Here is a 12660-nt window from a genome sequence, read left to right as displayed (position 1 = left end):
CAACAGAAATGAGTTTATGTCCACTAAAAGACATGTGCAAGAATATTCACAGCAGCTTTCTTCATAATAGCCAAAAACTAGAAACATTCACTACAGGCATCAACATAGAATGGAATTTTTAAAATGGAGTATATCTATAGTAAACAGCAATGAATAAGACCAATTACTATACATAACAAGGCGGATGAAACTCACAGACATGATGTTGAGCAACAGAAACCAGTCACAAGAAAAGTATATATTTGTGTGTATGTTTCTTATGGTTCTATTTAACCGAATTCAAAAGCAAGCCAACCAATCTATGATGATACAGGTCAGAGGAGTGGTTACTTTTGATGGGGTCTTACTGAGAGGGGAAGCAGGAGTGATTTCTGGGGTGCTAGAACTCTGAGCAGTGGGTACAAGTTCATCCAACTGTACGTGCAACATGTGAGCACTTCCCTCTGCGTAAATGTCACCTCAACAGAAAAAGTTTTTTAAAATGAGATTGATTTTAGGTTCTCTTAGAATTTAACAATTACTAGACTATAAGAGGAACAAGCATTTCTGTAACCTGTGCAGTCAAAAATACCTTGAGACTATGGGAAGTTGTTCAAACTAAAATGATGAGGAATGATAAAAACGCAAATGAACTAAAAGCTCAGTTAACAGTTTTGAACGACTCACATATATGCTCCTAAATATCTAAAGAAGTCTCCACTCAGTAGTGGTTCACCAAGTTGCAAACCCAACATCTCCAAAATCAGGCCAGTCATCTCTGCTACTCTGCATTTCCTCCTTCCTTCTGTATCTCATTGAGGTTCCATCATTCATTTATTCAAGTCAGAAACAGGAATCATCCTCGACCCTCCCCCTCCAACAGCCCCCTCTCCCATCTAACTATTTCCAACTCCAGTTTCCATAAACTTGATCCCCTCCTCCAATCCTTCTACCAGTTTCTGGCTTAGATGAATACATCTACCCCTTACTAGTCTCTACCTCCGTGCAGGACTGCTCTTTTCAAATCTGGATTTGATTAGGACTCCTCTACTGGGAATTTTTCAGTAGCTTCCTGTCACTTTTAGGCCCAGATTCAAAGTTTTAAACATCATACATGGGACACTCCGGGGAGCGACGCCTGCCCCCTTTTCCACCCTGTCTTCTTACACCTTTATATGGCATGCTGTCTTGGTCTTTGCTCTGTTCCCTGGCTCCCCAGCTCCCGTCACTTCCGTCAGCACCTTAAACCTCAGCTCTAGCACAAGAACAGGTGGGAGAGCTCACCTCACTCTCCGCACCCTCGTGCCCCAAAGCTGGGTTAGTTTTCCCTCCTTCTGTGGGCGGCCCTGCACACCACTCTGAGACGTTAAGGACGCCATGCTGGTTGTTTTAGTCAGCTGTACGCTCACAGAACTGCGGCCTGCTGTGAGACTGGGGCTATGGTACTGACCGTGGACCTTCACTGCCCAGGGCAGAGCCTGTACCTCAGCATCTATTTCTTGAATAAATGAATGATCAAATCAGTAACAACAATATGCAAATTAGGCACTTACTAACATAAGCTCAGACCTCTAGTGCTACCAGCCTAAACCTGGTTATGGGCCTTACTGATCATGTCAGAAGATGCTGGGTGACAGGGGAGGCATGAGTGAAAGTTCTGGATAGATGCAACGGGGTGAAATCATCGCCACTGCTAAAATATTCAACAGTGGGATGAGTTACAAACGTTATCTCCATTTTCAGAGAGACAAGAGCAGCAGAATCACCCAGAAAGACTGATGCTCACATATTTCCATTTTGAATAACATGATTATCATTACAAAACATAAAACTGACTTTTTTTTTAGCATAGTATGACAGAAAAATTGTTCATGGAACCAGTTAGCTAAATGGCCTTAAAGTACTATTTGGCAGGGAATTTTACTCTGATGAAGCATTGCATCATAAATCATTTAATTTGTGCTATAGATATTTACACTGTCATAGCGCTAGAAATATGCAGTATGATTTCAAGTGAAAATATGAGTTTGGGGAGAAAGATGAAAACCCACTAAAGGAGCAGAAATTCCGAAATCAATTTTTTAAAAAAACTTAGCATTCAAAATGACTGACTTCTAACATCAGAATGATCAAGGTTTAGGATTGATCTTTTTACATCCCTGCCAAGAGCCCACCACCAGAGCATTTATAAATTTACAAATATAAACAAAACATGGCAAAATTTAAACTATTGGACAACTTATTTTTCTACAATGAGTCATAATTAACCTTCAACATTCGGAGTCTTAACTAAGTATTAACGTATATTAAGAGAAAGACACCAAAGAGTGCAATACCCTTGTTTCATCACCTAAAAACAGCTCCCCAAACTCCTCAGCTCTGAGGCTTCATTTATTTAATGTCCTCTAGAGCAGAGCAGCTGAGGGTATGAACTCGGGAGCCAGGACGCAAGGATCGATCCCAGTTCCAGCAATTGTCAGCTCTGTGACCTCGGGCAGGTTACTTTGCCTTGCTGTGTCTCAGTGTCCTCATCTTTACAGAATGTCTACCACTTGGGCCATTGGAAATAAAATGAGTTAATTCATGTCATATGCCTAGAAGAGCACCTACATGATGCTTAATCAATGTTAGCATTCACCATCCCTGCGCACGGGTGGATACAACAGTAAATGAAGACAGTTCCTGCCCATGGGGTTATCACACTGATAAATACATTATTATGAATGTTAATAAGCAATATAAAGAGTGTATAACCCAGTCTGAGAATGATCGCAGAAGGCAAAGTATTTATCAATTAGATTCTGAGAGCCAGGAAAATGTGAACTAATATCCAGTATTTTGCAGAGGTCCTCAATTTGAGTATTCCACTGAATAACAGAATTTGAAAGACAGAAAGGTAGTAAGAAGACAGGCCCTAAAATTAGTGTGTCTGCAGTTTCTGGAATCACATACATAATTAAACACTATTATAAAAGCAATCAGCTTAATGTACAAAAAGATCATGAATATAGATTTATGAGCATTATTCTTTTATAAGATTGAAAAATTTTTAAAAAGCAATATAGCAGGCTGGCCTGATGGAGCAAGAGTTAAGTTCGCATGCTCCACTTCAGCGGCCCAGGGTTCGCTGGTTCAGAACATGGGTGCGGACCTATGCACCGCTTACAACAAGCCATGCTGTGGCAGGAATCCCACATATGCAATAGAGGAAGATGGGCATGGATATTAGCTCAGGGCCAGTCTTCCTTAGCAAAAAGAGGAGGATTAGCGGTGGATGTTAGCTCAGGGCTAATCATTCTCAAAAAAAAAAAAAGTAAGATGAAGCAAGACTAAGAAGATAATAGTAAATAAGCAAATGAAGTACCATCCTTAAAAATAACCATTGCTAACTCTTGGCCTTTACATTCTCTTTTGGCAAGGTCAAACTACAACTGTGCAGTGGATCAATCAAATTTTTATGATACCAAATTACAGTTTATAACTTCTTGAGCAGGTCTTTCATAATTTAGCTTTTCTTGACCCACTTCAAAGATCAGGGCAATTAATTACTAAACAATAACAGCCATAGCCACCATTTACTGGGAGGTTTTTATGTGTCAGGAAGGATGTATATTAATCAAATCTTCATTTTTATGTGCTTCGGTTGTTAAATACTTCATGTTAAAAAAGCACCTTATTCCAGCACCATAACCAACTGGCATTTTATATTTATGTTCCAAAGAAATTCCTGGGCTTAGTTTATAAAAATGGAAATAAAAGCACAGAACTTTTTGGTCAGAAAATAATATTACCTTTCATACCCTCACTAAAATTAGGTCAATATCTAAAAATATGAACTATAACTAGAAAAAAGTCAATATCATTGAAATGCGTTATTTTTAGGAATACTTATAAACCAATTTTCTTTAAAGGAATGGGTAGTAATCAAAATGCTAATTTAGCCACCTACTCTGCCTCCTCAAGATAGAAGCAAGGCACTCTGTGAAGCACTGCCCAACAATAAAGAGGATACTACAAAAGTAGGACAGAGACATCAATTTTTCTTGCCCTGTGCATCTTTCCTAAACACAAAATATACATTCATGCCCAGCGATCAGCATGTAAAAGATCAATTTTTCCATGGATTTCTTTTCTCATTCATACACTAATACCCATAATTCAGTTTTCTTAAGTATCTGTACATATTATCATAAATATACATGGCATTACAACTATCAAAACCTAAAACATCCCAACCATAAAATAAGCAAAGATGACTGAGGCATAACTAAAAATATTCTTTGATTAAGACGTTATTTTTTTTCCTTAAAATTCAGTATTCAATGAATTTTGGCAGGCTCAATTATTTCTACCAAAATCAGTAATAGTAATGCACATCACTGCTACAAAATTCATGTTAAGCATAATGTGAAAAATATGAGTAAAAATTGAACCAATAAGTGACCTCAAAAGAAAAAAATATGGAAATAAAACACAGAAACAAGAAAAAATACACCTGGGAAAGAGGTATTGGAAAATTCTCTCTGAACAAAACGTTTTTCCCCCACTGTGAAAACAGGAGGTTTTTATGGTAATTTCTGATTGCAGGTATAGTTAATGTTATCTCTTTAGATGCATTTGAAAGCACAGGCTTTGGTTGCAATGCTGTTCTCATTCTTTAAATCACTGATGATGAGAGAGGACGTGTTGGGGAAGGTAGGGAAAGGCAGAGAAATGGGTTGAACACAGTGGGCTGAAAGGAAAAACTGGGGGATACTGACAAGTCCCAGGCAGCCAGGATTGCCAGGGGGCACTAAGGATGCTCTCAAGGAAGACAGGAAATGGGGAGGAAGAGGAGGAATGTCACAAATGTAGGCACTATTAAACTTCCATCTTAAGGCAATGCTGATTCCATATTCTCCATCAAGTAGCCTGTCGGTCAAAAAAGGAGGAAAAAATCCCCTAATTTCTACTACTACTACCATCTATAACGGCAAAAATCATATGGTACTTTGATAATTAATACTCCTCAAATTCTGCTCAACAAATATGTACCAGACTGAATCTGATGCGTATTTTCTATTACTTTGGCTCATCTGATCAAAACAAGAGAAATTTTCTCTTTAAGTTTAGGTATAATTAATCCTTCTCGAGACTTTTATTCTTCACACATCTACTGTATACAGTGAGTATGAATATCGACAGCATATTTTAAATTAAATGAAAAAGGAAAAAGCAATACGTCTAACAAACTCTCCTACCTGGTGGTATCTCCTGTTGTTCTTCTGCAGGGGGCACAGGTACTTCTAAAAGAGACAATAAAGTTACAATCCATTACATACTGCTGACCAGTGTTTGAGATACAGATTGCTGGCATTTAAGTTATGCTGATTATTTTTACACACTTTTTTGCAATTCAACGCAATTATCATAAAAGGATTAGGTTTTTACACCATCACAACAAAGAATTAGCTATAACTTCCTAACATGTTGCAAATTTCTCAAGCATTCTGCACTTCAGGCTTTACGTGATCTGCCTAACAGACTCACCTCAAAACTCACCACCCAGCAAAGGAGCTGGGAGCAAGGCCAGAATTTCAAACTTTTGCATCACACTTGATAACAAAGCCGAAGAAAGACAGTTAGAGCATCTTGTTTCTTCTTTAAAAAGTTTTTACTTCACAACCCTAGTTTTAATGTGAATGAAACAATATAAAGAAATGAAATTTAAATAGAATCTTAAAAATAAATCACTATCTTTAATAAAGTTGCTTTTGAAAAATAATCTTCAGGGGCCAGCCCTGGTGGCCTAGTGGTTAAGTTCGGCATGCTCCACTTCAGCAGCTTGGGTTCAGTTCCCAGGCATGGACCTACATCACTGTCTATTAGTGGCCCTGCCACTATTATGGTTATTTTCTATGTGGCAGCAGCTTACATACAAAACAGAGGAAGACTGGCAACAGATGTTAGCTCAGGGCAAATCTTCCTCAGCTAAAAAAAAAAGAGGAAGATTGGCAACAGATGTTATCTCAGGGTGAATCTTCCTCAGCTAAACAAACAAATAAATAATAATAATATTCAAGATAACATATTCTAACACTAGCCAAAAATGTGGATATGAATTCTTAACATCTTGTCTTTTTCCCTGGCTCCTTCAACACTTACAATCAAAGACACTGTAGAGCTCACCAGCCAACGGTGTAACGAAATAGTAATCTGATCTGCTTCACAAAATTACATCACGTATTACTATCTTCATATCTAACAACCCATTTGACATTACCTTCATCTAGAGATAACACTACATCAGCTTTCCTTTTGCTCCTTAAGATTTGTAACAGGCCTTGGTCAAAAGAAAGAATTTTTGACAGCATTTTCTAAAACTCAAAATATTTGTGTAGCTGTTTTAAATCATTTTTCTTCTTGCCTTAATTTGCCTCTAATTATAAGAATGATATATGTTCAAAACAGAAGATTTGGAAATATTTACATAACAGTAAAAAGGAAAGAGAAAAATCTCACACACATTCCCACTGATGACTAGCATTCTGGCCTATTTCCTTCTTTCAGTGGAAGTACTGGCCAGCTGCGTTGCGACAGCCTTGTTAATGGTTTGCCTGTTTATTTGGTTCGTCATCATTTCAGACATATTAGCATTTTACCAAATTTACCAATATTTTTCTCAGAATTTCCTTTACTTTTGTCATTTTAGGTACATTTGAAAAAATTGTGTACATCATAAAGTATTAAGCTCTTGTTATTTCCATCGCTGGTGTGACACTAAGAAAGCCTTTATTATTATCGCAAGATAAACTCAATTTTCATCTGATTTTATTCTGAAACAACGTACACTCAAAAAAATTATCTGAAATTTATTTTGGCAATGATGTAACAAGAGGATTTTTAAAAAGGAAATAGCTAATTAATTATATCAGCACAACCCAAAAGGGCTGCCTGTTGATATAGCCGACTTTTTCTTACTCCAGGACTTTTTAAACCCACTTCGGTCTGGCTTTCACTCCCATCAATTTACTCAGATGGCTTTCTGCCAAGATCACCAACCATCTCCACAGTGGCAAATGCACCTGATACTTTGTCCTGAAATTCCAGTCGCAGTGGCATGGAACATATTCCCTCTTTCCTTGTGTTCTTTCACATTCCTCCCCACTGGTTTTCCTCATGCCTCACCGGTTGTTCACGTTCCACCAAACCTCACAACGCTGGAATCCTTGGAGCTCAGTCCTGCCTACTCTCTGCACTCACCTCCAAAACGATCTTACCTGTTTCCATGGAGTTCATACCATATTCATGGTGATGGCTTCCAAATGCTTATATCCATCTCAGATCTTGCCCATCTAGTTCAGACTGGCATATCCACCTCCCTACTTGATACCTCCACCTTGCTGTATCACAAAATTCCCAAATGTAAAATACCTAATATTGAGCTTTGGGTTTATTTCCCTAAACCAATTTCTTCTAGCATTCTAGTTTTCTTCTCCGCAAATGGCCCCATCATCCACCAGTCACTCAAACCAAACCAAAGGCCCCCTTTATTCTTCTTTACATCACAACCATTAGAAAGTTTCATCAGCTGTAATTCTAAAACGTATGTCAAGTTCAAAACTTTCCCCTCCACTTCCACTGCCATGATCTTACTCCAGGCCACCATGATCATTTCCCTGGATACACAATAATTTTCCAACAGAGTGGTCCCTGCTTCCATTCTTGCTCCATCCAATCCATTCTCTAACTAGAAGTGAAAGTAATTCTTCAAAACATAAGTCAGATTATGCCATCTCTCATTTAAATATTTCCATAGATTCTCACTGTACTTAGAATATAATCCAAATTCCGTACCAGGTCCTTCAAAGCCCCGACTGACCTATCTCCTGTCTCTTTATTGCTTAAGCCAATTCAAGTTCAGTTTTCTGTTACCTGAAATAGAAAGGAACCTTACTGGCACAGATGGGGAAGAACAGAAGGGTTTAAACACAGGATTGATATAGTTAGATCTGTACTTCTGAATAGATTATCCTAACGGCATTGTGAAAGATGGATTTGAAGAGGACAAGTATGGAGTTAAGAAGACTTGATGGAAGGCCACTGCCATTGTCCAGGAAGATGATGGGGGGCTGAACTAGATCACCAGAGCTACAGAGCAAAGACTGGATTTGAGAAATATTCAGGAGGCCTAGTCAACAGGACTTGGGATTAGCTACAGAGGGAGAGGTGGACTCAGTGACGACTCTCACATTTCCGGCTTGGGAATCCGAGTAAGTACTGATGCACCCAGCCAAGATAAGGGAAGGGGGTAAAGAGAAGGCTAGTGGGCATGGGAAGATGACGAGTTCCCTCTCGCTGTCCACTCAGGTGCTGCAGAAGCACAGAAACCGCAGGTTGGGCTGACGGTGTATAGTCCGGACCCCCACAATCCACCAGAAGGAATTCCCTGAGCAGTCTCTGCCACGCCCTCTACTGGCTTATGAAAATGCCTGAAAACTCTTAGGAAAAAACTGTATTTCTAATACAAGAAAGGCAGGGCCAAGTTGCATATTCTGGTGTTTATTTCTTTTATAATAATATATGTGGGGTGGGTTGGATGAAGTTCTTCCTAGGGATTTTGGGTTTCCATTTTCTGATTCCAACTGAATGAAAAAACAGACTCAGCTATATTCTTCAGAGAACTGAGCAAGAGGAGGTAGGAGAAAATGCGAACTCAGTCCAGCCCACTACATGAAGATGAACCTGCTTGTACACAGTGGTCCCAGAGCACCTGTGTAGGCGTCTCTCCCAGCAGCTAAGTGGACAACGAGGGCAATTCTAGTGGCCCTCATTCCCTCCATGCCCGTCTATGTGCTCCCATTAGTCAACGGTACTATTATCTATTCTGCCTAGCCACGCTCAAGAGCAGTAACATTTAATCTGAAAACTGATAATTAGTGGCTCATAAATGAATTCTGAAAGTAATTCTATGAGCAAAATTCCCCATTACATGTTCCTTGTGGCAACCCACTGCTGTAAAGCATGGGGACCCCGCAGTCAACTGCAGGCCCCAAGCCTGGGTTGAATACCAGCTTAGTCATTGCCAGCCGGTAACCTGGGGCCAGCCCCTTGACTTCACTCCAGTTTCAGTTCTTCATTTGTAAAATAAACACAATGATATTTGCCCTACCTCCTCTTCAGTGTCTTCTGTGAGGAACACCTGAAATCACATATGAGTAAGAACTTTGCAAAGTGTTAACTAGACTAATCTAAGTTGTGTTAAAGTACCACTGTGTAACATATGCCACAATTTTTATTTTTCAGAAACCATCCCTTCACTTTCCAGAAAAGTTTTTTCCAGCTGAATAAACAACATTTTAACCCATCTCTGCCCAAGGCTGACCTCTTCTCACGAGATCATTTCCTCCTACTTAGAGTAGCCCTCCTCACTTTAACCAGTTATTTTCTATCACACTTTTCTGTTTGTATCTCCGTCACTGCACTTTTCATAATCTGTAATTACTTTATGATGTTTGGCCACTAGAATGCCAGCCCTGAAAGCAGGAATTCCATCTTCCTCTTTCACTCTCGTCCTCCCAGCCCCTGGGCACTGCACAGATAGCAAAGAGTAAGTGCCCAACTGTTGAATAAATGAACATAATTTTAAAATGAAAATTAAAACTATTTCTATAAAGTTAACTTACCTTCTAAAATTACGTTTGAATCTTCTACAGCATTATCTAAAAAAAGGCAAACACATCTTACGTTAGCTCACCTCCACTAGATCTTTAAATTTACTTATATCAACTCAGAGACCTATACTGGGCTCTTTTTAGACTAAGGATTCTTATCAAGTATTTATACTTGTATTTATACTCAAGTATTTATACTAGAATATCAACTTTAATTTCTAAATTATATTCAGAGAATACATTAATAAGTGGATACTAACCCTGCTGACATAACCTTACACCATAAATAGGAAATAAATACACCAATAGTACTTCCTTGGTGACTTGAAAATATCTTGTATTTCTTACTACGTCTATGTTTGTTCTACACATTACACGAGTTTTAACAAGCACAGGGTGGCTGACTTGCAGGAAAAGTGTGCTTAGAGAAAAAGCTTACCTGAATTTTCTATCCCTTCATGTTCCAATGGCTCGCGTACTATAAAACACACACACAAAATAATCCTTTAACACTGCACAACTCTCATGATAACACAACACTGGCTGTAGAAGTCAGGAGCAGAGACAATGTCTAATTTATCCTTGAACTTCTGGGGCTTAGTTGCTGGGAAACGCAGGCTACAGAGCAGGGAGGGGATGAGTTTGGTCTGGAGTGAAACAGGCCTGGGTTCAAATTCCACATCAGCCACTTTGTAGCCACTGGAGATGGGCAGCTACATATACTTCCTTCTTGTAAAACGGGGAAAATTAAAGTTCCTCCCCAACCGCTTGTTACCAGGATCCAATAATTTGTTTATTCCCAGGTGGCATGAATTTCCTTTTCTCACTTCCTTCATGTCTACAGTGGACATTCTGAGTTACCCAAGGCTCCACTCTGCTTACCACTCTGGGTCCAGGTTTTCACCAGGCAGATTCTCGCCTTTGTTTAGGGAACAGTTCTCAGATCTTTCACCTGGGGGCAAACACCCCTGCTGCCAGGCCCTCAGAATGAGGACTCAGTTGGCAGACCCTTAATTCTGTACCCAAGCCACAGCCCATCACCCATTTCTCCTCTTATCTGCTGGCACAGGGCTTACTGCTGCTCTGCTCCGCTGCGGGGAGGGCTCTTGTCTCTGCCGCAGTCCCTCTGCCCAGTCGGGTCCCAGCTTTCTTAGTCAACTTGATCCCTGCTTTTTCATCTTCCAAAATGCTTCAAATTTTCTGATACACTAGGAGCAAACTTTCTCCTGTGCTTTCTAATTTATAACCAGCACAGTTATAAATTTATTCTTTTTATTCACCTTTAATAAAGAAAAATTTTGGAGCACCTTCTATCTTTCAGATATTATTCTCTGTGCTGCTGGAGAGCAAGGAACACTTTTTAATGTACTGTTCTCTCTCCTTTGGTGGTTCTCAGAAGACGAAGGAGCAAGGAATATTTGCTGACTGCCACCCTGAACTGTGTCAGCATTTACATTTGCTCAAGTCTCTGCCAACCACGCGAAGAAGCCCCTTCTTGGGCCTGCTTCCCCTTGCCCTCTCTTTCCCCCATTTCACAATCTAATTTCTTCAAAGAGTCATTTACATTTGCTGTCTCATCGCACTTCCTCTGCTCAACCTTCTCCAATGTGTCCTCCGGCCCCGACCACATCAGGCTGAGAAGCTCCACTGAGCCCAATGAGCACCTCATTGAATCTAATGCACACTTTCACAGCTCCCACCCTAATAACTAATAAATCTCTTAGTAGTTCCTTCCTTTTCAAACACTATTGCCCTGGGACTTAAATGTGAACTTACTGTCTTTTTATTGTTCCATTTCTCCTTCCCAATCTTCTTTCATCAAAGGCCAGCCATAAGACCTCCCCCCATCCCACTCTATCCTCACTCCTTAAGTGACCTCAGCCTTTGGCTTCAACTACCACGTACATACTGATGATTCGCAAACTCACAACCATGAATTAGACTTCTCTTCTGAGATCTAAACTCTATCCGTCAGCTTATTTGATATTTCCCCTTGGATGTCTCAACATGCACTATCAACATGCACAGACTGGACCCATGACCCGTTTCTGCTTTTCTGTCTCGCCTGTCTTAGGAAGAAAGTGCTACCATCCACCAGGTGTATAAGCCAGATCAGTGGACATGGTTCTTGACATCTTGCTCTCTCTTCACAGCTACACCCACACATCAAGCCCTATCAATTTTACCTTCTAAATATTTCTTGGCTTTGTCCACTGCCCTGCACCTTCACTGCCACCACCCTGGTTTAAATCATCTCCGTCCGACTTCTGTCCATTGAAAGCAGTTCTTGCCAAGGTTACCAGTGAGGCCTCTGTTGTACCAGATCGAATGTACGTTTTCAGTGTTCATCCTGCATGGGTCCTGAGCAGCATGCACACTGCTGAACGTCCCTTTCTTGAAACTCATCTCCTTTGACTCCTCATATGGCAGAGATGTGCTTCAGGGCATGATCAGATGTGGGTAACTAGTCTCCCCAGTTTCTCTCCAGTTTATTTCCTACAGGTTAGACCCATTGTTCTTTACAAAATGCAGACCTGAAACTGTAGTGCCTTCAATAGTGCCCTAGGGTGAAGATGAACACCGCTGACCTAGCCTACAGGCAAGCCCTGGACCTGGACCATGTCACAATATTAGCTCATGTCTGTCTTCTTACTCTCAGCCCTCCAGACACATCTGCCAACCTCAGAGGCTTCATACCACTTTCCAGCCACTTTCCTCCTCCCTCATCAATTGCTCTCATCTTCAGCTCGAGCTTCAGAGCAGCCTTCCCTGGTCCACCAACTAGGTAATATCTCTTTACCATATACCTGTGACACACTGTACTCATTCTCACCAGCACTTAGCACAAGTGTAATTGAATATTATATTAAAGTGACGTTACTTGTGTAATTTCGACCTCCCTCCTAAAACAGATGGCCCAGGGGAATATGGACCACATGTGCATTCTTCACTAGACCTGTTCCAGTGTCCTATGTTTGAGACACCAGATACTTGATACATATGAAGTGTACGAATAAATGGCTCAATT

General features: G+C 40.2%; 1 protein-coding gene across 13 annotated transcripts in view; it reads right to left on the bottom strand.

Annotated features, from left to right (window-relative positions):
- Positions 1-12660, bottom strand: part of ASPH (aspartate beta-hydroxylase) — a 208968-nt gene that overhangs the window by 115396 nt on the left and 80912 nt on the right. For all 13 annotated transcript variants that reach the window (XM_070630515.1, XM_070630517.1, XM_070630519.1 and 10 more), the window contains 3 exons: positions 10072-10110; positions 9645-9680; positions 5220-5264 (listed from right to left, as the gene is read on the bottom strand). In XM_070630515.1, coding sequence (XP_070486616.1) covers positions 5220-5264; positions 9645-9680; positions 10072-10110 — 120 coding nt within the window. The remainder of the gene's footprint in view (positions 1-5219; positions 5265-9644; positions 9681-10071; positions 10111-12660) is intronic.

This window comes from Equus przewalskii, chromosome 8 (assembly GCF_037783145.1).
Source record: "Equus przewalskii isolate Varuska chromosome 8, EquPr2, whole genome shotgun sequence".
Classification (NCBI taxonomy): domain Eukaryota; kingdom Metazoa; phylum Chordata; class Mammalia; order Perissodactyla; family Equidae; genus Equus; species Equus przewalskii.
The sequence above is the reverse complement of the archived record's forward strand: the minus strand, read 5'-3'. Positions and strand labels throughout refer to the sequence as shown.